This window comes from Diabrotica undecimpunctata, chromosome 7 (genome assembly GCF_040954645.1).
Source record: "Diabrotica undecimpunctata isolate CICGRU chromosome 7, icDiaUnde3, whole genome shotgun sequence".
NCBI classification, from domain to species: Eukaryota; Metazoa; Arthropoda; class Insecta; order Coleoptera; family Chrysomelidae; genus Diabrotica; species Diabrotica undecimpunctata.
In genome coordinates this window covers 97,230,607-97,254,424 of record NC_092809.1, presented here as the reverse complement: position 1 = coordinate 97,254,424, position 23,818 = coordinate 97,230,607, and the positions used below count along the sequence as shown (strand labels likewise).

Genomic DNA, 23,818 nt, shown 5'->3' with positions numbered 1-23,818 from the left:
TCGTTCACCGTTTTTTGAACGGTACATAAAGACGTCGGTCTTTGGCGCCGGAACCTGTCGGAAAGGATCTCTCGGGCAAAAATGCTATCCGCTTTAACCATACGGCTTACACTCCCTCTTAGAGGAAAATTCACTTATCTCAGATACCTACTGCATTAAAACAATTGAGCTCTGGTAGGACTCTTTCCATTTTATCCAGCCCCAGGGTGACAGATAATTATCTCCCAAAAATGTTTGTATGCATCTGCACGTCAAGAATAGCACAACTTTGTGCATGTCTTATAAAATTGTTTATTAAGACCTAGCTGTTTTATGTTCCCAAGAGGCTCTTTCGAATGATTTTAGTGCAGAGAGAATCATAGGTATCGTCTGGATACTTTCCGTTCTCCTTATTTGTATTTCCAGATCTCTGTAGTAAGCGATGTTTTCGTTGTATTAACCACTCAGATTATTATTGCTAGGTATCGCCACATCTATTAATATTGTTTGTCTAGTAAGCTTATTAACTAGCATGAGATCCGGTCTATTATGTGCCACTGGTTGGTTTGTAAGCACAGTGCGGTCCCATTAATTCTTGTGGTGTCTTTTTCAAGCATTCTGTCGGGAACATATTGATAATAAGTAAGCTGGTTGACATGGAGAAGTCGCAGTTTGCTAGTTACTTTTTGGTGAACAATCTTTCCTACTAAGTTATGGCGTTCTTTGTAATCAGTTCTGACAAATGCCTGGTTTGGACGTGGGTGTCTTCGGGAAACATTTTTCCTAATGTCAACCACTAGTTTCGACACTGTATTGATGACATATTTTGGCTGATTTCATTGGGATGTCGCCCATGCGGAGGTTTACTCATCCAGGTTCGCTTTTTTTCTTGCTGAAATAGGTGGTTTCTGCTCATTTGTTGATCTCTTAGTTTGAGCAGCGTTGTGTCATCTACTAAGCAAATTACGCGATGTACCGTTCGCGTCATAAAAAACTGGTACAACTCTTATAACCAAAAATCGTGTTTTTTAAGTTGTGTACGTTGATCTTGTCACATGTGTCATTCTAATTTCTAGAGCACCGTTGCCAGTTCAACCAAAATATTATATGAAACCAGCTAAAAGCAGGGCTGTGCGACAGACCGCCAGTTTTGAGTGTACTAAAAACTAAAACATCTAGCATTCTCGATCAGTCAATCACATTAAAGTTTAAACATGCATCCTAAAAAATTCCAATATATATTTTGTAATTTTCCATCATCTCAATTAAGTACCCATACATTGATTTGTGTCTTATTATAATTTATGAAAATATTTCGATTCAAAAATAATGATAGATAATCAATCTAGACATAACTTTAAATTATTATAATAAAACATTACAGCCGGATATTAGATTGTAACTGTCATGTTTTGAAAAGCGTTTTTTCGCCCCGGATATTTTATAGTTTATAATACGTAGGATAAAGTATAATATTTTTTTCACATTTATCGTTCTTATACTAAATAATCAATTAATTTTGGTAGTTTGCATGTTACTAAACTTATTAAATTAACAAAAAATACAGTTCGTGTTCGGTAGGCAATTGAAGTATAAAATTACAGTAGACGCATTCCAATGTTCCCTGTGCCAATACAGATCCTTCAAACATTTTGGATATTAACTCAACCTTATCTCTGGTTATTAAATTAATTAGATACGGTTTTTTGTTGTTAATGATAAAAATAATACCTATTTACATTACAATACAATTACAATAATACATTTTTAAACGTTATTTTTTTTATTTAGATTTAGTGTAATTCCGTTATCTGTGATGGCAACAACGAATTGATTCACGAACCATTGTGTACAGTCTGAACACAGGTTTACATTGGGAAAAAAAAGTGTACCAGTTTTATATGACGGGAAGTGTACACTAGATGTCTTAGCCTGCATTTTAAAGTAGGTTTTTAACTTTTATTAGTTATTTCAGCAATTATTTTTTATTGATAATAGAAGTCAACCCTATCATGAGCCCCCCTGATTTATTCTAGCTTAGGACAGACAATGGTGGTGAAAATGACTCATGAGATACTGATTCAAACCATTCATCATCTCTTTCACTATTGGTGGATTTATTCTGATTTATAATTATATAAATTTTGGCGAGATTAAATGTTTCAAGGCTCAAAATTACCAACATACGCAATAAAACTTTCGGTGAAATAAAATATATTTACAATAAATGTTTATTTTTTTTACTTAATATTGTATAATACCTTATTCTAAATGAAACTACATTTTACTACAAATATACAAATATAGTTATTAATTCTCAACAGGTAATACATAAAACCAAATATTTTTTTTTAGTTAACATCAATTCGCATGTAGTTACCGTAGTATCCTAAAATATCGCAATTTTTACAAGCAGAAGGGCGTCGATTTTCTTGAACTACCATATTTTCTAATTTTTCAAATCTAGAGTGGTGTTTTTGAAGAGTTTTATACCATGAATCTAAAAAACCAAAGTTAAATGAAGTTTTTAAACAAAATTATTTTTCTGTACCTTTCAAATCATTCAATGACGGTTCATCGCCACCATATTCCTCAGGTAATATTTCCCTAGGCACAACTTTGTACAAATCGGTTAAAGACTCATGGACAAATACCTAAAAGAAAATTAATTTTTAATTATACAGGTAAACGATGATATATATATATATATATATATATATATATATATATATATATATATATATATATATATAAAGTAGTTAGGTATTATTGACTGACACGTTATGTAAAATAAAGTTTTATTTTGAGGTTGCAGTCATTAATAGGGCAGGAAAGTAAAACTCTTTGTTCTTTAATCAAGCTTTCGCAAAATTTATTTACTTCTTCAGGATATGCTAAAATATGGTATCAGTAAATACAACGAAATTAGAACTAAATAGCATTGTATAAAACTAGTATAAAAACTTACAACATGAGGTTAATCCATTAAATTTTCAAATTTACAAAACATTAAAACTTAACTTATTTTAAAAATTATACAGTTATGTAAGTACAATATTCCAATTTAATTTAATTTTGTAAAAATTCATTATGATATTGATTATGTTGATGTTTGATTTATGTCAGAAAGACATTCGTTTATGTTTATTATATTTTTTGTTGTTGATAACTAGCTCTTGATTGTTATTATGGTTTCGTACAAAGTGGCGCCAAATATGAATATTTAAATTTTTTGAAATTCTAATATTTATAGTCAGAAAATCTAATATTGGAAAATTATAGTATTAATTTTCGTAAGACAGAATGTAATTATAGATATTGCTTAGTTTATCAATATCAGTTTTTTTATTAACGCATTGATATTTATTTATGCATACCATTTCTAAGAATTCTCTTTTATTTAATTGGTTTTCACGTCTTAATATATTAGTTTCATTGAAATTAAATGAATGATTTTTATTAATTGCATGATCTATTAATGCACACGTATTTTTATTATTTCTAAGGTCACTTTTATGTGATGTTAGTCTGCCTATTAGATTTCTAGATGTGTGTCCGATGTATGACTTATCACAATTTTCACATGGTATTATATAAACTACATTTGAGCTTTCCATAATGCTAATAGGTGATTTAGTTTTTGTATACAATGATGCTAATGTTTTAACATTTTTAGTTGCAATTTTAATATCAGAATAGTTAGCAAAGACTTTAGTTAGTTTGGGTGTTAATGTTGGTATGTAAGGTAGTGATGTGAAAGTAAATTGAGATTGCACGATTTGTTGATTTGGTTCTCTTGTTTGATTCATGTCAATCATTCTATTATTAGGATTGTTAAATAAAAATTTGTTAATTATTTTAATTGGGTACGAATTCTCTAATAAAATGTCTTTAAGTTCTAATAACCCTTTGTTGATGTTATTGATGTGTGATAATTTGACTATTCTGTTTTTTAAAGACAATATCAAATTTATTTTCATATGAGGTGGATGTTGTGAATGATAATGATAATGCATTCTATAAACAAATTTTTGGCACACCTATGGGCTCAAGTATATCGTGTATATTATGTAATTATGTACTAGACGATTTAATAAGAGATTCTTTAAAAAAGTTGCCTTTTCATATCCCATTTATCAAACGATTTGTAGATGACTTAATACTTGCTTTACCTGCAGACAAAATAAATGAAACTTTACAAACTTTTAATAATTATAGTGAACATTTACAATTTACATGTGAAAAAGACATAGAAAATAGCATCCCATATCTTGACATAAAAATCAAACGTAATGCACAAAATGTATTAAGCACTAAATGGTACAGAAAACCTATATTTAGTAACAGATTTATTAATTATCATTCACAACATCCACCTCATATGAAAATAAATTTGATATTGGCTTTAAAAAACAGAATAGTCAAATTATCACACATCAATAACATCAACAAAGGGTTATTAGAACTTAAAGACATTTTATTAGAGAATTCGTACCCAATTAAAATAATTAACAAATTTTTATTTAACAATCCTAATAATAGAATGATTGACATGAATCAAATAAGAGAACCAAATCAACAAATCTTGCAATCTCAATTTACTTTCACATCACTACCTTACATACCAACATTAACACCCAAACTAACTAAAGTCTTTGCTAACTATTCTGATATTAAAATTGCAACTAAAAATGTTAAAACATTAGCATCATTGTATACAAAAACTAAATCACCTATTAGCATTATGGAAAGCTCAAATGTAGTTTATATAATACCATGCGAAAATTGTGATAAGTCATACATCGGACACACATCTAGAAATCTAATAGGCAGACTAACATCACATAAAAGTGACCTTAGAAATAATAAAAATACGTGTGCATTAATAGATCATGCTATTAATAAAAATCATTCATTTAATTTCAATGAAACTAATATATTAAGACGTGAAATCCAATTAAATAAAAGAGAATTCTTAGAAATGGTATGCATAAATAAATATCAATGCGTTAATAAAAAAACTGATATTGATAAACTAAGCAATATCTATAATTACATTCTGTCTTACGAAAATTAATACTATAATTTTCCAATATTAGATTTTCTGACTATAAATATTAGAATTTCAAAAAATTTAAATATTCATATTTGGTGCCACTTTGTACGTAACCATAATAACAATCAAGAGCTAGTTATCAACAACAAAAAATATAATAAACAGAAACGAATGTCTTTCTGACATAAATCAGACATCAACATAATCCATGTCATAATGAATTTTTACAAAATTATAATATAAATATATATAAATATATATATATATATATATATATATATATATATATATATATATATATATATATATATATACGAAGTAACAAGAAGTCCAGAGACTTCTCTCTGATAGCAAATTATTGATTGCTATCAGAGAGAGGTCTCTGGACTTCTTGTTACTACGTATAGATGTCGCTGCTAGCGTACTTGGCTGTTATTTTGGTTATAATGACCAAATACTAAACTGCATTTCATTACAGTTGAACTTTCACAAGTGTTCCTGGTGATGAGTTGATTAACTCGAAACACGTGTAGAGCAATGGTGGAGTTCCGATTGAAATGAAATCCAATCTTTTACTTTCATATATATATATATATATATATATATATATATATATATATATATACATATATATATATATGTAAATATATATATATATATATATATATATATATATATATATATATATATACCACAAGAACACACACGAGGTAACCTGGATCCTGGACCTTCCTGATGGAAGAACATCGAGTCAGATTATTCACATCGTGATAGATTCAAGACATGAAACAGACGTAATTAACTGCAGAAGTTATAGCAGAGATGCGACAATCGCAGAACAGTACTCGGAAAAGATTACCAACAGGCTAAGGAATCAAAATATAAATGAAGACCAGACATATATAGACTGGTCCTACTGGACCAGAATAAAGGAAGACATTAAAGCAGCAGAGAAAGATGAAATAGGAACAGAAATGTGTGCCCGTAGAAATCATTGGTTTAACGATGAATGCAAGAATGTAATAAAAGAAAAAAATTAAGCCTATAGAAAGATGTTTATCCGACGAACTAGAACCACTATAGAGAATTGCCAGACAAAGAAAAGAGAAGAAAAAAGATACACAAAAGGAAAAAATTGAAACACTTTAATAAAGAACTTAAATATATATAACACCTCAACAAAGAGAAACAATTCAGAGCATTATATAAGAAAACATCAACAGAAAAAAATTCAAGGCAGCCACAAGACAATGCAGAAGTCAGAATGACAACCTATTAACAACAAGGAAACATGTATTGAATAAATGGGTGACATACTTTAACCAAGCACTTAATATAGAGAAAGAAAAAGAAAACCTAAAAGACGAAAGATATTAAATAAGGGGACGAGAGGGAAGAGAAAACACCAACGATTCTTAAAGTTAAAGATGCAGTTAAATAACTAGCCAGAAACAAATCACCTGAAATATATAATCTCCTAGATGAACTATATAAAGAAGGTACCCACGATACCATAATGGCATTACAGCAGCTTATAAAAAAATATGAATACAGAAATCCCTCCCCCCAATGATTAAAATATTAGAATACTTTGCACCTTACACAAAAAATGGGATATCTTTGAATGCTCTAACCACAGAGGAATTACGCTTCTAAATGCAGCGTATAAAATATTTTCCACAGTACTATATCGCCGTATGGCACCATATTCAGAACGGATGGTAGGAAAATACCAGGCTGGTTTCAGAGGTGGTAAATCGTTAATTCATTACATTGCAACACTGAAACATATTTTCGAAAAAACACTGCAATATGGCATTGATACTCATCACATATTTATAAACTACAAAGCAGCCTACCACTCTGTGAATAAAAGAGAAATGTTCAAAGCAATGTAAGAGCTAGGAATACCAAATCGGTTGGTAAAGTTAACAAAACTAACCCTTAAAAAGTTTAATGTAAAGTACCAATTCAGGGGGACCTGTCTGAACCTTTTAAATCGAATAACGGGCTGCGCCAGGGAGACACTCTCTCCTGTATACTGTTCAATCTGATTCTGAACAAAATAATACATATGTCACAAATCACAACCATTGGTTTAATACATAATAAATCAGTGCAAATCCTTGCCTATGCTGATGATATCAATATTATTGGGAGAACGGAAAACACTGTACGAGAGGCGTATGTAGCATTAAAAGAATCAGCTACAAAAATGGGTTTAATAATAAACACCAACAAAACCAAGTATATGAAAATTAGCATGCAACTACAAATGCTACAACTACCTGTTATAAAAAACGACGTCATTGAAACATTGAACGAATTTGTATACCTGGGAGCGCTCCTCAACACTGAAAATAACACTACCGCAGAGACAAACCGCAGAATTTGCACGGCAAACAGATGCTATTTTGGGCTCAATCTCCTCCTCTAATCCACAATTATGTTGAGAAATACTAAGGCGAATCTATGAAGCAGTGAATAACAATGGAGTGTGGAGAAGACGATTCAACTCCCTTGATAGAATATACCACGAACCAGATATCGTTAAACGTATTAAGATAGGGCATGTAATGCATCCATCCACAAAAATGACCCAGGTAAAAAAAACGCTCCTTGATAAACCCATTGGTCAGAGAAGAAGAGGAAGACCCAGAACACGGTTCCTTGATAACATCGATGACGAGATGAGAAATATGGGAATACGTGCTTGATGAAGGAAGGCGATGGATAGGGACGACTGAAGAGAAATTCTTGAGGAGGCTAGGACCAACGCAGGGTTGTAAAGCCAGAATGATGATACAGCGACGATAATGTAAATGCCAAAAGTTTTGGTTTTGCTTTTGTAAATAGAGGCTTTATATTTGGCAATTATTATAATATTGTTAGTTAGATGGAAGTAACTAAAAGATTGTAAATAGCCGATATCCTTTTTCACAGAAACCTTATTTTGTTTTGTAGGATCAGTAGTAACTAAACATATAACGTTATATAAGTAATAAACAATTAAAAAATTCTAGGAAAAGTGATTACTATCTTCTAGAACGTCTGTGTCAAAATTATACCGACAGTATAATTTTAAAGCGTAAGAGCTGAAGATAGTTTGGCATTAGATAGACCCTATGGTTAAGTTAAAGTAGTAGTTATAAAAGATAAAGAATTAGAACAATACAACTAACAATTTTTTAGATAATAATTAACCTAATGTCCACACGTTTACTTACTTTGTTCCTTAATCCCGTATACAGGTATTTTCTTAGCAATGCGATTATGACTTCGGCTGAACTAGATGCATTAATAATGTGGAGCTCCTTAATTTGATTATTCCAGACTTCCTAAAATAAAAACCATATATATGACCTTAGTTAGTATGCCAGTCAAATTTACGATATTTGGTGCTCTATAAATTTAAATTTAATTTTTAGTATGTAAAATTACCTCGCAGATGAAATCCAATTTTTTAAAATATTGAGGTGTAGCCTTTTTTACATAGCTTAGATTTAGTTTTCTGTAGTCTAAAATATAAATATCGCCGAGTGAGAGATCTTCCCATATTCTTACTTCGTTCATATGAGTCATAGTTACTAGCGCTAAGTCACCACTTAATCTTTCGGGATCACCGTTAACTTTTACAAAAACTACTCTTTGCAATGTTGCAGTCAAACTTGGTAATGGTACAAGTGTTCTAAAAAATAGTTAAAAAGTTTAAGTGTATGAGATACAAAAGGTATAAGACACACACTACGTTGCTGTTTCCTAAAAGCTACGAAAATATCTACCTATTGTACACCACTTAAATATAAGTACTATAAAGGACCTATCTCGTTGAATTACCGCTAGGGTCTAAATTACGAACCAATAATAAAATTTTCACCAATTCTATTACAATAATTAAAATTATCGTATTAATTGTGAATCGGCATAATTTTCATTACTATGCATCAATCAATTACTATTTTGTTAACACTCATAGTTAAACTAGGTGGTCTATAAATGTTTGGGGTGATATTGTTGGCGATTATGTGATTGATCCACATTTTTTGACAGTCGTGTGAATGGTGCCATATATCTGGATTTTCTAAATAATCATTTGCCAATACTACTGTAAAATGTACCGCTTAATATTCGATATCGAATGTGGTTTGTACACGACGGTGTTCCGGTTTATGACACTGTTCCTATTCACAATTATTATCTAAATAATAACTTTCCTAAGAGGTGGATAGTCAGAGAAGAAACAACTGTTTGGCCACCGCGATCACCGGAATTCTCAAAAATTGATTTTTTCGTGTGGAGCTATATAAAAGACCTTCTATACCAGAAGCATCCAACAACGCCAGATGATATGAAAAATAGAATAAAGGAAGCTTTTAATAAAATTGACTTAAAATGTTGTGGTGTGAATATCGGTTACAAACTTGTATAGACGTTGAAGGTGGACATTTTGAACATTTACTTTAGACTTATTTCCTTAATATCACATTAATTGTAACATTCATTACATATTATTATAGTTTATATTTTTGTTAGTTACTTATTGAATAGGAGAATAGGAACGTGGAATATCATAACACTTCTAAGACCAGGCAAAATGGAAGAGTTGGCAAAAGAAATGATAAAATACAAGATGGGAATACTAGCGCTACAAGAAATAAGGTAGGCAGGAGAAAGGATGATTGCTAGAAGAAATTACACAATGTACTACGGAGGAGAAAGCAAACAGGGGCGCAATGGAACTGCCTTTCTAGTTAGTAATAGCGTAAGAGACAAGATTATTAACTTTAAAGCGGTTGATGGAAGAATATCATATATTAGAATTAAAAATAAACAAGCAAATTTAACATTTGTCAACATATATGCCCCTACTGAGAATGCTCCTGAAGAAGAAAAGAATGAATTCTATGAGAAACTTAAAGAATTGTACGAAGAAATACCAAAGAACGACATACTAATCCTGCTAGGAGACTTCAACGCAAAGATAGGAAAAGAAGACACGAACAGAGAAATCGCAGGAAAAGAAACGATCCATCAAAATACGAATAACAATGGCAGGAGAATATGTAATCTAGCAGCAGCAACCCAATACTTTTATTATTAGCACTCAATTCAAGCACAAAAAAGAGCACAAAGTAACGTGGCTAATACCTGGAACAACAGATGGAAACCAAATAGACCACATCCTAATCTCAAAAAAATGGAGAACAATTGTACAGAATGTAAGGTCATACAGGGGAGCCAATGCTGATTCGGATCACATTTTGGTGATAGGCGACATGAAATTGAAGATACTTAAAGATAAAAACGACAGAAAGAAAAGAAAGAGGTAGAATCGGTCGATATACAGATAATGCAAACAGAAAATTCTGCACTAAATTAGAAGAAAAACTACTAGTCCTAAAACCATCAAACATAGATAAAACATGGGAAGACATAAAAGATAGTATCTTAACAACAGCAGAGGAGACGATAGGACTAATGGAAGACAATAAAAGAAAGGATTGGTACGATGAAGAATGCGAGCAAGCTAGTAAAGATAAGGACAAAGCAAGACACAGGTGGGTGGCCACAGGGAAACAAGATCTCCTACACTATAAAGAGAAGAAAAAAGAGTCAGACAAATGCTGCAAAACAAAAAAGAAGAAATGGATCGAAGAATTACTGCAGGAACTCGAAGCCAATAGTAATGACAATGCAAGACTATACAAATACATAAAATCACAGAGAAAAAAAGAGATACCGGCAAATATTGGAAAAATGGAATGGGAAACACACTATAGAGAACTGTTTAAAAAGAAAGATGAGGCTGAAAATGCAGAAAATAAAGAACAAACAGAAAATAGGAATGGAGAACAATCAGAGCCTCCCTCATACAGCGAAGTATTGGCGACCATAAACAGATTAAAGACAAGGAAAGCAGCAGGACCAGACGACATTATAAATGAGTTCTTTAAGAAAGGGGGAGAGGAACTAGCCCACAGAATCCACAACCTAATAGAACGAATATGGGAAGAAGAACGCATGCCGAACGACTGGAATTGTGGTCTGATAACACCAATCCCTAAAAAAGGCGACAAGACGAAATGCACTAACTACAGGGGAATCACATTATTAAATATAATGTACAAAATATTAACTAATTTGATCAGACAAAGAATAGAAAAAGAAACTAGAACAAAAATAGGTGAATACCAACATGGATTCAGAGAAGGTAAGTCAACAATAGATGCAATACACATTGTAACGCAAATCGTCGAAAAAAGTTACGAGCACGGAATAGATCTACATATACTGTTTATTGACTACAAGCAAGCTTTTGGCAGTGTACTAAGTGAGGAGCTAATTAAGGATATGAATTAATTAGGCATCCAGAAAAAACTAATAAGTCTCACGAAAACGACGATGAAGGAATCCAAGGCACGAATCTTAACAAGGGAAAGCCCGTCAGATGAAGTACACATGGAGGTAGGTGTGAGACAGGGAGACTCCCTGTCAACAACATTATTTAACATTGCCATAGAGGGGGCAGTAAGAGCAGCCAAAATTATGGGAACGATTATCGAATCTGCAGCCCAACTGATAGCGTATGCAGACGATATTGCACTGGTTACTAGAGATTTAAAAACCATGCAGAACATAATATTAATACTAGATAAAGAAGCAAAGAAGGGAGGGCTAGTAATAAACCAAAGCAAAACGAAATACCTCAAGTGTTACCTACCACACCTGGGAGTGATGGTGAATGACAGAAATGATAGAACGGATGAAATAAATGAACGCATCCTACTGGGTAATAAAACCTACTGGAATTACCAAAAATTCCTGAAAGAAAAGTACATTAGTAAGAAAACCAAATTAAAAATTTACAAGACTGCAATCAGGCCAGTGATCACCTATGGTGCAGAGACGATGTGCCTAACACAAAAAGATGAAATGAGGTTGGAAATCCTAGAGAGAAAGATAATTCGAGGAATAATGGGACCGGTGGGAATAAGTGTAGGCGAATTTAGAAGATTAACCAATGAAGAAATTAAAGAAGTCATCGAGGGTGAAGACATAATCAAGTTCGTGAAGACGCAAAGGCTCAGGTGGCTGGGACACACAGAAAGAGCTATCCCAGACTCTACCCTAAAGCGAATAACTGGATGGAGACCAACAACAAAGAGACCAAAGGGGAGACCCAAAACAAGATGGAGAGATCAAGTCTTAGGAGACATAAAGAAGCTGAGAATCTACAATTGGAAGGAGCGCTGTAAGGACCGGAAAGAATGGAGGAAAATTGTAGACAGGGCCAAGTCACACACACTGCTATAATAATAAAAAAAACAACAGCGGACTGATTCTCCGCAATAAATAAATCAGAGAGCCCAAAAGGGCGGCAAACACTCCGCCAGGAGTGATTAAGCCATGATGATGATGATGACTTATTGAATAAAAATAATTTTGTTATATTATCACTCAATACTCAATACTTGTTTCTACTTACAAAGTTTGAATGTATTTCAGAAATTTAACGAAAACTAAAAATATCTCGGAAAATAATGAATTTAGTATAGACTCTAGACATATAATGCTAGTATCAAAAATATTTCTTAAAGAGGAAATACCAGCTGATCCATTTAAAAAATTTTGAGAAAATCATAATTTAGTTTTGTAGTTCACCCTGTATACAAATTTTTGTCAATGATTTTAATTAAACGTAATTTAAAAACTACGATATATTATTTATTTATTTAAATAAATAATTGTTTATGCATTACTTCTTTATAGACATGGTAAAAATGGCCATGACTTGTTAACTACTCTGTATAGTAATGCAAAGCTCAATATTATAAGAACAAAAATTATGAGAGAAATTAATATATGAAAAAATATATAGGTTTTCCCATTTAAAAAATGGATGTTTGCTATACGACGTAGTTATTAATAACCCAGTAGAATTCCACATATTTTCCAATTATGGAGAATATCATTGCCTACATTTTTTCTACATAGTTTTTTGGATATCTTGTACCACAATGGAATTATCAACCGATGTCGCACTAAAAACTCACCCTGTATATCCTGGTCATAATCCTTTTAAATTTATTTTTTTCTGAAGCTACGAAAAATAAAAAAAAAAGAGAAATAAAAGCAGACCACTGATGAGCAACATCACTGACCAAAGCCAAGAGTCCTCAGAAGCAGTACACGGAGTTTTGTTCATCCCTCACAAAACTTCCTTAGGAGATGGAAAAATTACGGTACACTAAGCCAGTATATCAGCAGTATTGTAATCCAATAACCCAGTCGATCAGTAGTTTCGCAGACAGGTCGTCTTCAATTAATTTTATATAAATATTGTAAATTTCTATTTTAAAGTCAGTTGTAATTTAATTAATAAAAGGTGCTATTACAGCACCTTCGGGACTAATAAGTATTAAGTAGAGCAACACGCAGGGTGAAGCAAGAGAACCGAGTTCCTCCGTAGACTAAGTATAAAGCGGAAGGTTAAAATCACCTCTTTGTCAACCATTTTCCATCCACTCCTGAATGTAGGTCTCTCCCAATTGCTTCCATCTTTCTCTATATTGCGCCAATCTAATCCACTGTTTGCCTGCCACTGATCTTATGTCATCTACCCATTTTTTTAAGGTCTTCCCATGCTTCTTGTTGTCGCCCTTGGTCTCCATTCTAGAATTCTCCGTGTCCACCTGTTGTACTTATATCGGGCTACGTGACCTGCCCAGCGCCATTTTATTTTTTAAATTTCTTTCACAATATCCCTAATCTTCGTTCTACGTCTTATCTCGGTGTTTCTTATCTTGTCTCTTAGTGATATTCCAAGCATGAATCGTTCCATTGCTCTTTGCGTTGTTTCTAATTTTTTAGCAGATTTTTTGGTAAGGGCTACTGTCTCCAAGCTGTAGGTACAAACTGGTGTTATACACATGCATGTGTTATACACCTTTTTCTTTAAGTTTACAGGAATGGAGGTGTTTTTCAAGATATATGCTGGTTTTCCAAAAGCGCCGCATGCCAGTTGTGTTCTTCTTTTAATTTCAGCACCTTGATTTGGTTTTCCTAGTTTGATAACATGACCTAGATATACATAATGTTCAACATTTTCTATGGTATAATTTTGTATTGTTATATTTGTCTGGTCTTGGCTTAGTATTTTTGTTTTACTGTAGTTCATTTTTAAGCCTACCGCTCCTAAAACTGCATTTAATTGTTGTAACATATCATTTAGTTTTTGGATATCATCGGCTATTCGCTATTAGCATCGGATATCTGCAAGACATTATATATATATATATATATATATATATATATATATATATATATATATATATATATATATATATATATATATATATATATATATATAATATATATATATAACATATATATATATATATATATATATAACATATATATATATATATATATATATATATATATATATATATATAGACATTTATATATATATATATATATATATATATATATATATATATATTTAATTATGTTAGTGTATCTTATTAAGTACATCATAATGTATCAAGATACATAAAATCACCTAATAAGCAAATATCAAGGTTAGGTTATTGTTCAGAGAGCCTATTCATACAACTAAAGGTTGCAAAGCGTTCAATTAAAGTAAAAGGCAGGAATATGCTGTTCATAGTATGCATTGATTTCATCAGACACAACCACACAAAGACAAATAAATATTAGTTTGAATACATACAAAACCTTAAAACATTTTTTTCCAATAATGAGTTACCTATGTACTTACATTTCATCGTATACACTTTTCACAGTTGGCGAGAAAGGAAGAGTATTTTGAAAAATATCCGGCATAATTGTTCTTACGGAGTAGTACATATCCAGGGATTGTTTTGTTTTTTCTATACTAAAATTGCTATTTACTATAAAATATGTAATCATGGTATCAGCTGTAACAAAAAGATTGTATTATTATTTTTTTCAGAATTATAGTACTGTTATTTTTGCGGTGGCATAGATTTGGCTGGTATTAATACGTTTTTTATGAAGACTGATGTAGTATGTTAACTATAAAAGCAGGGAAAAGAAACGTCAGATAGATGTTGTGCTGTGTAGAACTCAGATAAAAGATGTTAACAAATGTAAAGTGAAAACTCGTGAGTGTGTTTATAGTCAACACCGACCGGTAATAGTGGACACGAAGATAAAGGCGCAAAGGAAAGCAAATAGGACACCAAAAAGTAAAGCGTTGGAAATTAAAGGATAAGGATTTAGCAAGGGTCTTTAAGATTAGATTGCTGGAAGGGCTTAAGAAAAAAGATACGGTAAATGACTAATGGGAAGCTAAGAGTAAAGTTGTGATGCGAGTGGAAGAGAAAGTGCTAAAAAACATCTGCTAAAGGGCCTTTTAGAGACAAAAATAAACTTGGCGGTAGAACGATAAAGTGCAGCATAAAGTTAGACAGAAGAAAGAGGCTAGAAAGAGGTATAACAGGTCTAAAACAGAGAAAGATATAAATATATGAAAGGTAGTAAAGAGAGAAGTAATGCTGGCTGTACCTACTGCTAAGAAAGGATTATCTGCAATCCTTGAAGTGACCTTGGGGATATCTCAAAGGGGGAAGGAAACGTTATACAGCATTGCTAAAGCAAAATTAGGAGTGCGGATGGAGGAATAGTGTTAATAACCTATGTTGAAATAAAGCAAAGATGGTATATAAATGATGCGGGATCCCAAATGAGAATTTAATACAGGGGAATTTAATAGCGGGAGATGAGGTTGTTGAGTCGTTGAATGAAGAATGGTAAGACAGTATGACCTGATAGAATATCTGTGGAGGTTTGGAATGCTCTAGGTGAGGAAAGTATTGATATTTTGTGGCAAATGATGAGTAGAATATATATGAGAAGGAAAGGATGCTCAATGCATGGAGAGGGAGTGTGATAGTATCAATGTATAAAGATAAAGGGACGTTAGGACTGTAAGAACTATAGACGGATAAAGAAAATATCGCAAACAATGAAAATTTGGAAGAGAACTGTAAAGTAAAGTTTAAAGAAATACACATCGATAGATAAACAGTTTACATTTATACCAGAAAGAAGGACAACGGATACCTTGTTTGCTTGGAGACAGTTGATTGAGAGCTACGGCGGGAAGAAAAGAGAGCTACATTTGCAATATATAGAATTTTAGAAGGTGTAGGACACAGTTTCTAGACGAAAACTATCGAGATGTATGAGAGAAAAATGGGTTCCTGAGAAGTACGTAAGGCTCGTGAAGGATGTGTATAAAGGCCGATCCTTTAGGATGGAGGAGGGAGGGAGGAATAAATTATGAAGTAAGTATTAAAGATACTATAAGCGAATTATATTTGTATATTTCGTATAGATATTTACTCATTGTATTATTAATATAAAATAAATATACATAGCTAAACAGTTTAAAGAAAAATTTAAGAAATTGTACTAATACCAGAATAAAAGAATAATAATAATATATATATTAAAACATGTAATTGCAATTAAAACTCACCAATAAGTGCGAGTGATTTAAAAATTAAATTGATAATGGAAAAAATTTATTAATGTAAGATACTTGCAATGAATACAAGATGAAATTTACAAACAGAAATTTCCATTAAAATAATTATAAATTCCTATTTACGTATAAATTAGATCAATTACCCGGCATCTCAGGCAGGTGGGCCTGAGATTGAAGCCAATTTTTTATAACTCCGACATCATGAGCAACATTTTCTTTACTTTTTCCAAAATGGGTAAAAATCTTTTGAACATTTTTTATAAATGACATTTTTTTATTTACAAGTTTTCAACTATAGACGATAGAGATTAATGCAGGTTCTGATGGTTGCGCCTTTAATTTTAAATACTTACAAAACTCAAGGAGATCGTCTATATTAAAATTAATTAACGTTATGTAATTTTCGAAATATACATCAAAAATCAAAAGTAGAAAAATACAATAATAAATACTGAATACAATAATATAAATTTACAAAGTGTCCCAAAATGTTTAAACAAACTGGAATTTTAAGAAACATTTATAGGACTTTCTGATAGGCTACTTTACTACTTCTGTTGGGTTAAAACTGTTGGGTTCTGTTCAGTTTCATGGCTACTTTTCTGTACCACTTTTCAGTAGAGTTTAGAGTTTATTTATGTTTAACTACATAACAAATACAAATACTGTTTGAAGCAAGTCAAAACAATACATAGTATATCAAAAGAAATATAAAACGTAACTTAAATATATCAAAACAAGAAAACATATTAAAAAGAAAAATATTTGTGGCAAAATTATAGTATGCAGTTAAGTAGATGTTCTGCAATGAGTCATATATTCTTCCGAGTAGTAAAAACAGCGTTTCAGAAGATATTTTTTTATAACTTTATCAAAACTTTTACAACTTAGCTGTTTAGTATTTTTTGGTAAAATATAGTAGTATTCAAGGCAATTTTTATCTGAAAGACATAATCTACAGCGGTTTGTTCGTAGGTAGTGACAGTTTCCGTAGGCCCGTTTTCTGTAAATTTCAGTTAGAACTTAAAATATCAACAGAGGAGGTAGCGGCATAATTTTGAATTTGATAAAGAAAGATCGGCAAGGCTCTGGATAACTAACCCCTGCTAAAATCCTGATAGCTTTCTTTTGCATTCTAAAAATTTGAAGTGCATTTGTCGCATTTGTTGAATTGCCCCATATGATTAAAACATAGTTTAGGTGGGAGTGGAATAAAAAAAATATGTCATTTTTATGTTGTAAAGTTGACAACCCTTACTAGAGGCGAATAATAAATAATGAACTTTTGATAGCTTTTTCTTTAGTTGTGAGATATGAGCCGACCAGTTCAGTCGATTATCTATGGTTATTCCCAATAGTTTGACAGTTTCTTTGTTATCTGGATCATTGTGTAAATTACTTGCAGATGCAACCAAATTTTGCGTTTTATCAGTATATAAATTTTAATTTATTTGCAGCAAACCATGTGCTAGATTTGGTAGAAACTTCCTCATGGGACATTTTTAAATCATCATTATTTTTTCCTGATATAACGTATGTCGTATAATTTGCGAATTGTATGGATTTGTACGAAGATATGAATTTAGACAAATCGTTAACATAAATAATAAACAAAAGAGGTCCTAAGACCGAACATTGGGGGACTCCATGTTTACGGATATAAAATCGGAGAGGTGACTTTTAGACACGACCGCCTGATGTCTGCCACATAGATAAGAAATTATAAGCTTAAGAGGGATACCTCTAATTCCATGGTAATTTAATTTGTGGAGCAAAATGTCGTGTGGAAACAGTCAAAAGCCTTCGAAAAATCGCAAAGAGAAATTGCTATACGATTTCTGCGTTCAGGCTCCTCGATCACCTCGCTCACAACATTAAATACCGCATTCGTAGTAGATCGAGCACTTCTGAATCCATATTGTGAGTTGCTAAAGTAATTATTTGACTCAAAATAGGAATAAAATTATTGTTTGATAACCTTTTCAATAACTTTCTCGAAAGTAGAAACAATGCTTATGGGTCTGTAATTGTCAGTTTTTGAGAAATCACCTTTTTTGTAGATTTGATACAATTAAATAAATAGGATGAATGAAAGGTGTTTAAACTATTTGGTAAGTTTCTTTTAAAATTTTGCTATTAATTTTGTGAACGTCCTCACAATTAGAATTACTAAGAGACTTTATTATTTGTGAGAACTCGTCAAATTTTTTTTGTTTATATACTTTGAACAAATCGGGATCCTTAGTGGCGTCTAAAATCTGTTTAATAAGAGGAAGATTAGATCTGTAAGACCTTAATTCATTATTAAACCATGGCACCAGTGTTTTTTCAGCAGTTTGTCTTCCTTTTTTTAGTGGAAACTGCTTTAATAATAAGTTGTTATAAGTTTCGGTAAGGAAGACTGTCAAAAAATATGGATCATTATTAATATCATAAAGTCCATCTGTGTACAAGCTAGTGCACGTTTAAAAAAAATTGTCATAATGTTGTCGATGCAACTACTGGACTGGGATGTGATTCCAGTATAATCGTTTATAGTTACTTTTAGACCAAAAGATGTTAATAGATTTTGAATATCAAAAGAAGGTTCAGATTTAATTTTAAAATTTATATTAAAATCACCAAAGGTGATCAGTTGGTCTAAGGACGTTATGACATTTTTAAAATTCACCAAAAACAAGTCAAAGTCACCCTTAGCCGATCTGTATACAGTTAAAATATTGGTTTTTATTGAAGATACATAAAATTCTAAACTTTGCTCTACATTGTAGTCAGAAGAATACACAAGATTTTCTTTTACATAGATTGCAACATCACCTTGTTTCTTTTTTACCTTACAAAAGAAATTAGCTAATAAAATGTCGGAGATGCTAATTAATTTTAAGTTTTCTTCACTTTACCATTTCGTCGAGAAACATATGACGTCATATAAATTTTGATCCGCAAGAAAAGCATTGACCATATCGACTTTATTTGAAATACACTGCAAATTAACATCAAACATCCTTACCGAACCTTCAACAAAAGTTTGTAGAAGCTTCTAGGTTTCTTTGCTCCGTCTTCTTTATGAGCTGAAAATTTCGTTTGAAGTTAAATCTCCCAAATGCAGCTTCTTTGGTCCAAATATTAGGTCTGTAGACTTCTTCAATTTTATCGAAAGGGAGTAGTTAGTAGTTCTGAAGTATGACCTTTTAACGAGATCCAGTTCTAATTTTCTAATAAATAACGTTGCTAAGTTTGTTTGTTTATACTGAATTCTTGTCCCGCAAGAAGCTAAAGAATGGACGGTGACTTCCGACAAAACCTCGTACGCTGAGAAAAGATTAAAGAAACGGCTGAAAGTCGACTGATACCCAGAGTTGAGCTGATATTACCACTCTTCCAGATAAACTATTTTTTCTCTGCAAACAAATTTAGCTCAATAGGCATAAATTGTTTTTTACTAATATTATGATTAGTTTTCGCAGTGTAATACTTACTTTCATAATTAGATTAATCTTTACATACACTGATATGCAAAATATTATAATAAATGTTATAATATTTGTGTACTGTAACAATCAGTATTATAACCTTATATCAATTCACCTTGATCTGATATTTACATTTTTTTATAAAATATAATTTATATTTCACCACAATTTGACTTTAAAAAATATAAAAACATATAAACTGGTAATACCAGAAATACTTTTGAGTTTATAAATAAGAAGACGTTCAATCAAATACATGTGAATAATTTTTAAATTCATTAATTTTTGGTTCGCCTTCTTGTATTTTTTGGAAACTTGAATTATTTATTGATTTATCTTTTCTTCAACAGAAGGAGTACGACTATACTGTTGATTAGCTTAATAGTCCAGTAGTTGGAGATTTTTTATCTCTAAAAATGAAAAAAACAAGCTTAATTTTGCTGAAAATGTTAATTTTGTGACATCAAAATAGGCAAACAAGTTTGCCCTTGCCTTCTACGATTTACTATGAAAACAAATCGATTTATTATGAATCTGTACACCGTGAAAAAATTATTTTTAACGATAAATGTAGCTGAGATAATTTTAAACAAAAATATTTGTTAGCACTTCTCCCGTAGAATAAACCGTTCTCTCATAAACAACGCTTAAAGCGACCGGAGATTTCGAATGCCAGTTACGCACGCGAAATTAATTTTTTAAATAATATTTGTATCGACTCGACGGTAAAAATTCGATATCTTTTGATCAGAGTGTCCTAGCGACAAAAATCAAAATGCGTTCTCAATGTAAAGATGTCAGTTTTTATAAAGATGTTAAATAAATAAACGCTTCTTAATTTTTGCCATTTTTTACGATTATTATGAGATCAGTAAAATTCATCACTTCCATTAACCGGTTGCTGTTGAATTTTCATTGCTTGAGCCTAAATTTTAAAACCTCTAACAGAAAATTTTAATTTTGAGTTTTGGCAACAAATATGACGCATTTAAAATATGCCTAAAACGCTAAATTTAAACCTTCGCATTACAAACAATCTGACGTCATGGGAAATACTTCCACAACGACGGCATTGAGTGAAATTTGTACCTGAAGCTGTAAAGTTTCGAAAAATGTACTTGTACAATTAAAAAGAAGCAGTTTATACGTTTAATATCGTTTGTAATATGAGGACCTTTCTCTTTGGCCGGTCTGATTAATTTTTCCGGAAAGTGTGACATTGACAGTTTCCTCCCTGCGTCTATTTTCTTCAGCCTCGATTGTTCCGAGGAGAAAGATGATTCCTCCTTGCTCTTGGTCTTTGGTCTGATCTAATGGTAGTCAGACCAAACTTGAAGAAAGATCTGATGTTTAATTTCTCTGAAGCCTTTATTTATGGATCGTCTATTGAGAAAGTCCAGGTATTTCCTAAACCAGCCTTCTCTCATCAGAATATTTTTTAGTCCTACGTTTTCAGGCCCTAATTTGTTTTCCTCAGTATGTAAAAGATTTTTTTGGCAGATATATCACTATAACAAGCGTCATATTTCACTCTTCTTGGCATCTTGCCAAGCGAGCATACTGAAGGTGAAGCACAAGAGAAAATATTATTTAAAAAATAGATTAACTGACTGAAAGCAAAACACATTGAACCGAGCACAATAAATATCGGCGTAATATTTATTAATGATCTTATAAAATAAAACTGAATCTCTGAAAAGATTTGTGGTTGTTGTGTTGAAGCACGTACGTAAATTTTTCAGCCAGGAAATTCTTCGCCTTCCTGGTCCTCGTTTTCCTTCTACTTTTCCTTGAAGAATTATATGCAGCAACCCATATATTTTGCTGTTCCTCATGAATGTGACCAAGGTATTCAATTTTGGCTATTTTTATTGTGGTTAATATTTCGTTTCCTTTTTGCATTCTTAATAAAACGTCCTGACTAGTAATGTGGTCGGTATAGGATTTCCCCAGGATTCTACAATAAAGCCATATTTCGAAAGCCGCAATTTCCTTACATGTAGCGTCTGTGAGAATCCACGACTCAACTCCGTACAACAGTATGAAAAAAACAACTTACTAAATCAAAAACTTAATTAAAACTTACTAACTTACATCATTTCGTTTGTCCCGCAGAGCACAATTTTTCGAAGATAAGCTTAATATTAGAAAAAGACACTTCTTACAGTTGTTTTTTTTGTATTTAACTGAGATCTACATTCTGTCTTTAAAGAACCTACAGCAAAAAATCTGGTTTTACAAAAGTAGGATGTTAAAAATGTTAATAGAATGTAAAATGCTTTTAGTGCCGAAAACTCGTTATATAATCCTGTTCAAAATTCAAAAAGTGGTGTGGAATTTTACTTTTTTGGTAGGTATGATCCTTTCTCCTACAGAAACTGTGGTCTCTAGCCCTCGCAACCTTGAGGATCATAGCCTCAATCTTTTCGGCCGCCACTATAAGATCCTTGAGAAGTACGTAAGTCTCGTGAAGGATATGTATGAGTGAGCGTTCATCAAAGTAAGGATCGCTGTCGGATTGACCGAAAGTTTTCCAGTAATGGTTGGTTTGCATCAAGGCCCTTCACTTACCTTAGTTATTACCTATTTAATCTTGTTATGGATGTACTGACAGCGAAAATAAGGAAGGGGGCTCTTTGATCAATGCTATTAACTGATGATTTCGAGTTAGTAAAGGAGAACAAAGAAATGTTATAGAAAAGGATGGAGTGTTGGTGAAGGGAGAAGAGGGAGGACTTAAGGTTATCAGGTCGAAAACGAAGTATATGTGGTTGGGAAGAAGGGAAATGGTTGGGGAAGTACAATTGCTTTGAGAAAACCTAGGACGAGTAGGAGAATTTAAATACTTGGCTTCTACATAACGGAAAATACTTTGTCATCGATAAATCAGAGAAGGGCTGAAAAGAAAGATATACAAGAGTATAGTAAGACCTACGTTGGTGTACGGCAATGAAGTGTTCCCTTTAAAGAAGATAAAGGAAAAGCAAATGAGGTAGCTGAAATGAAAATGTTACGGTGAATGTTGGACAAGACTAGAAAGGACAGGGTTAGGAACGACTTAATTAGGGAGAGAGCCGAGATGACTATAGTCTCAAAAAAGATTCAAGAACAAAGACTGCAATGGTTTGGTTATGTCAGAGACATTAAAACCTATGTGGGACGAAGGATACAGCTGTTAGAAGTTGATGGAAAAAGAGGTAGAGGAAAACCGAAAAGTAGATGGAAGAACTGTGTGGCAGAGGACTTAAGAAACAAAGGTTCAGGTGAAGAAAACCCGATGGACAGAATTGAGTGGTGACGAAGAGTAAGTCAGAGCGACCACTTAGAAGGTAAAACTGAAGAAGAAGAAGAAGAAAAATAAAAAGAAGGAAAAGAAGAAGAAGAAGAAGAAGTGGAAGAAGAATATGTCAGTATGCACCGGGCTCCTCCAGTTAAATTATCCGGAATAAAAGTTATGAAATATTAAAAGTTTTGTATTTATAATTTTATATTAAAAATATTTACATTTATTGTAAATATACCTAATGTATACTTTTGAAATGCTTATGAATTTGTGAAATATATGCACTGTTTATAAATTAAATATAAATAATAGGTACTTTAATTAACATCTATTTTCATGTAGTTACCATAATACCCCAATATATCACAATTTTTGCATGGAGATGGACGACGATCCTCTTGAACTGCCATATTTTCTAATTTTTCAAATCTTGGTCGGTGTTTTTGAAGGGTTTCTCTCCAGGCGTCTAGGAAAGGAAAAAAGGATGTTTA

At 32.1% G+C, this 23,818-nt stretch overlaps 1 protein-coding gene and 1 long non-coding RNA gene across 2 annotated transcripts in view; one reads left to right on the top strand and one right to left on the bottom strand.

The window, feature by feature from the left end:
* LOC140446563 (uncharacterized) overlaps positions 1–23,818 on the bottom strand; it is a 76,737-nt gene that overhangs the window by 33,478 nt on the left and 19,441 nt on the right. The window contains exons 6-12 of the mRNA XM_072539126.1: positions 23,648–23,793; positions 16,715–16,859; positions 14,817–14,976; positions 8,477–8,723; positions 8,263–8,373; positions 2,531–2,633; positions 2,340–2,479 (exon numbers count right to left, since the gene is read on the bottom strand). Coding sequence (XP_072395227.1) covers positions 2,340–2,479; positions 2,531–2,633; positions 8,263–8,373; positions 8,477–8,723; positions 14,817–14,976; positions 16,715–16,859; positions 23,648–23,793 — 1,052 coding nt within the window. The remainder of the gene's footprint in view (positions 1–2,339; positions 2,480–2,530; positions 2,634–8,262; positions 8,374–8,476; positions 8,724–14,816; positions 14,977–16,714; positions 16,860–23,647; positions 23,794–23,818) is intronic.
* On the top strand, positions 1,446–2,207 carry LOC140445625 (uncharacterized). Its single transcript, XR_011951426.1, has 2 exons — positions 1,446–1,923; positions 2,016–2,207. It is a non-coding gene; the product is annotated as an uncharacterized lncRNA (long non-coding RNA).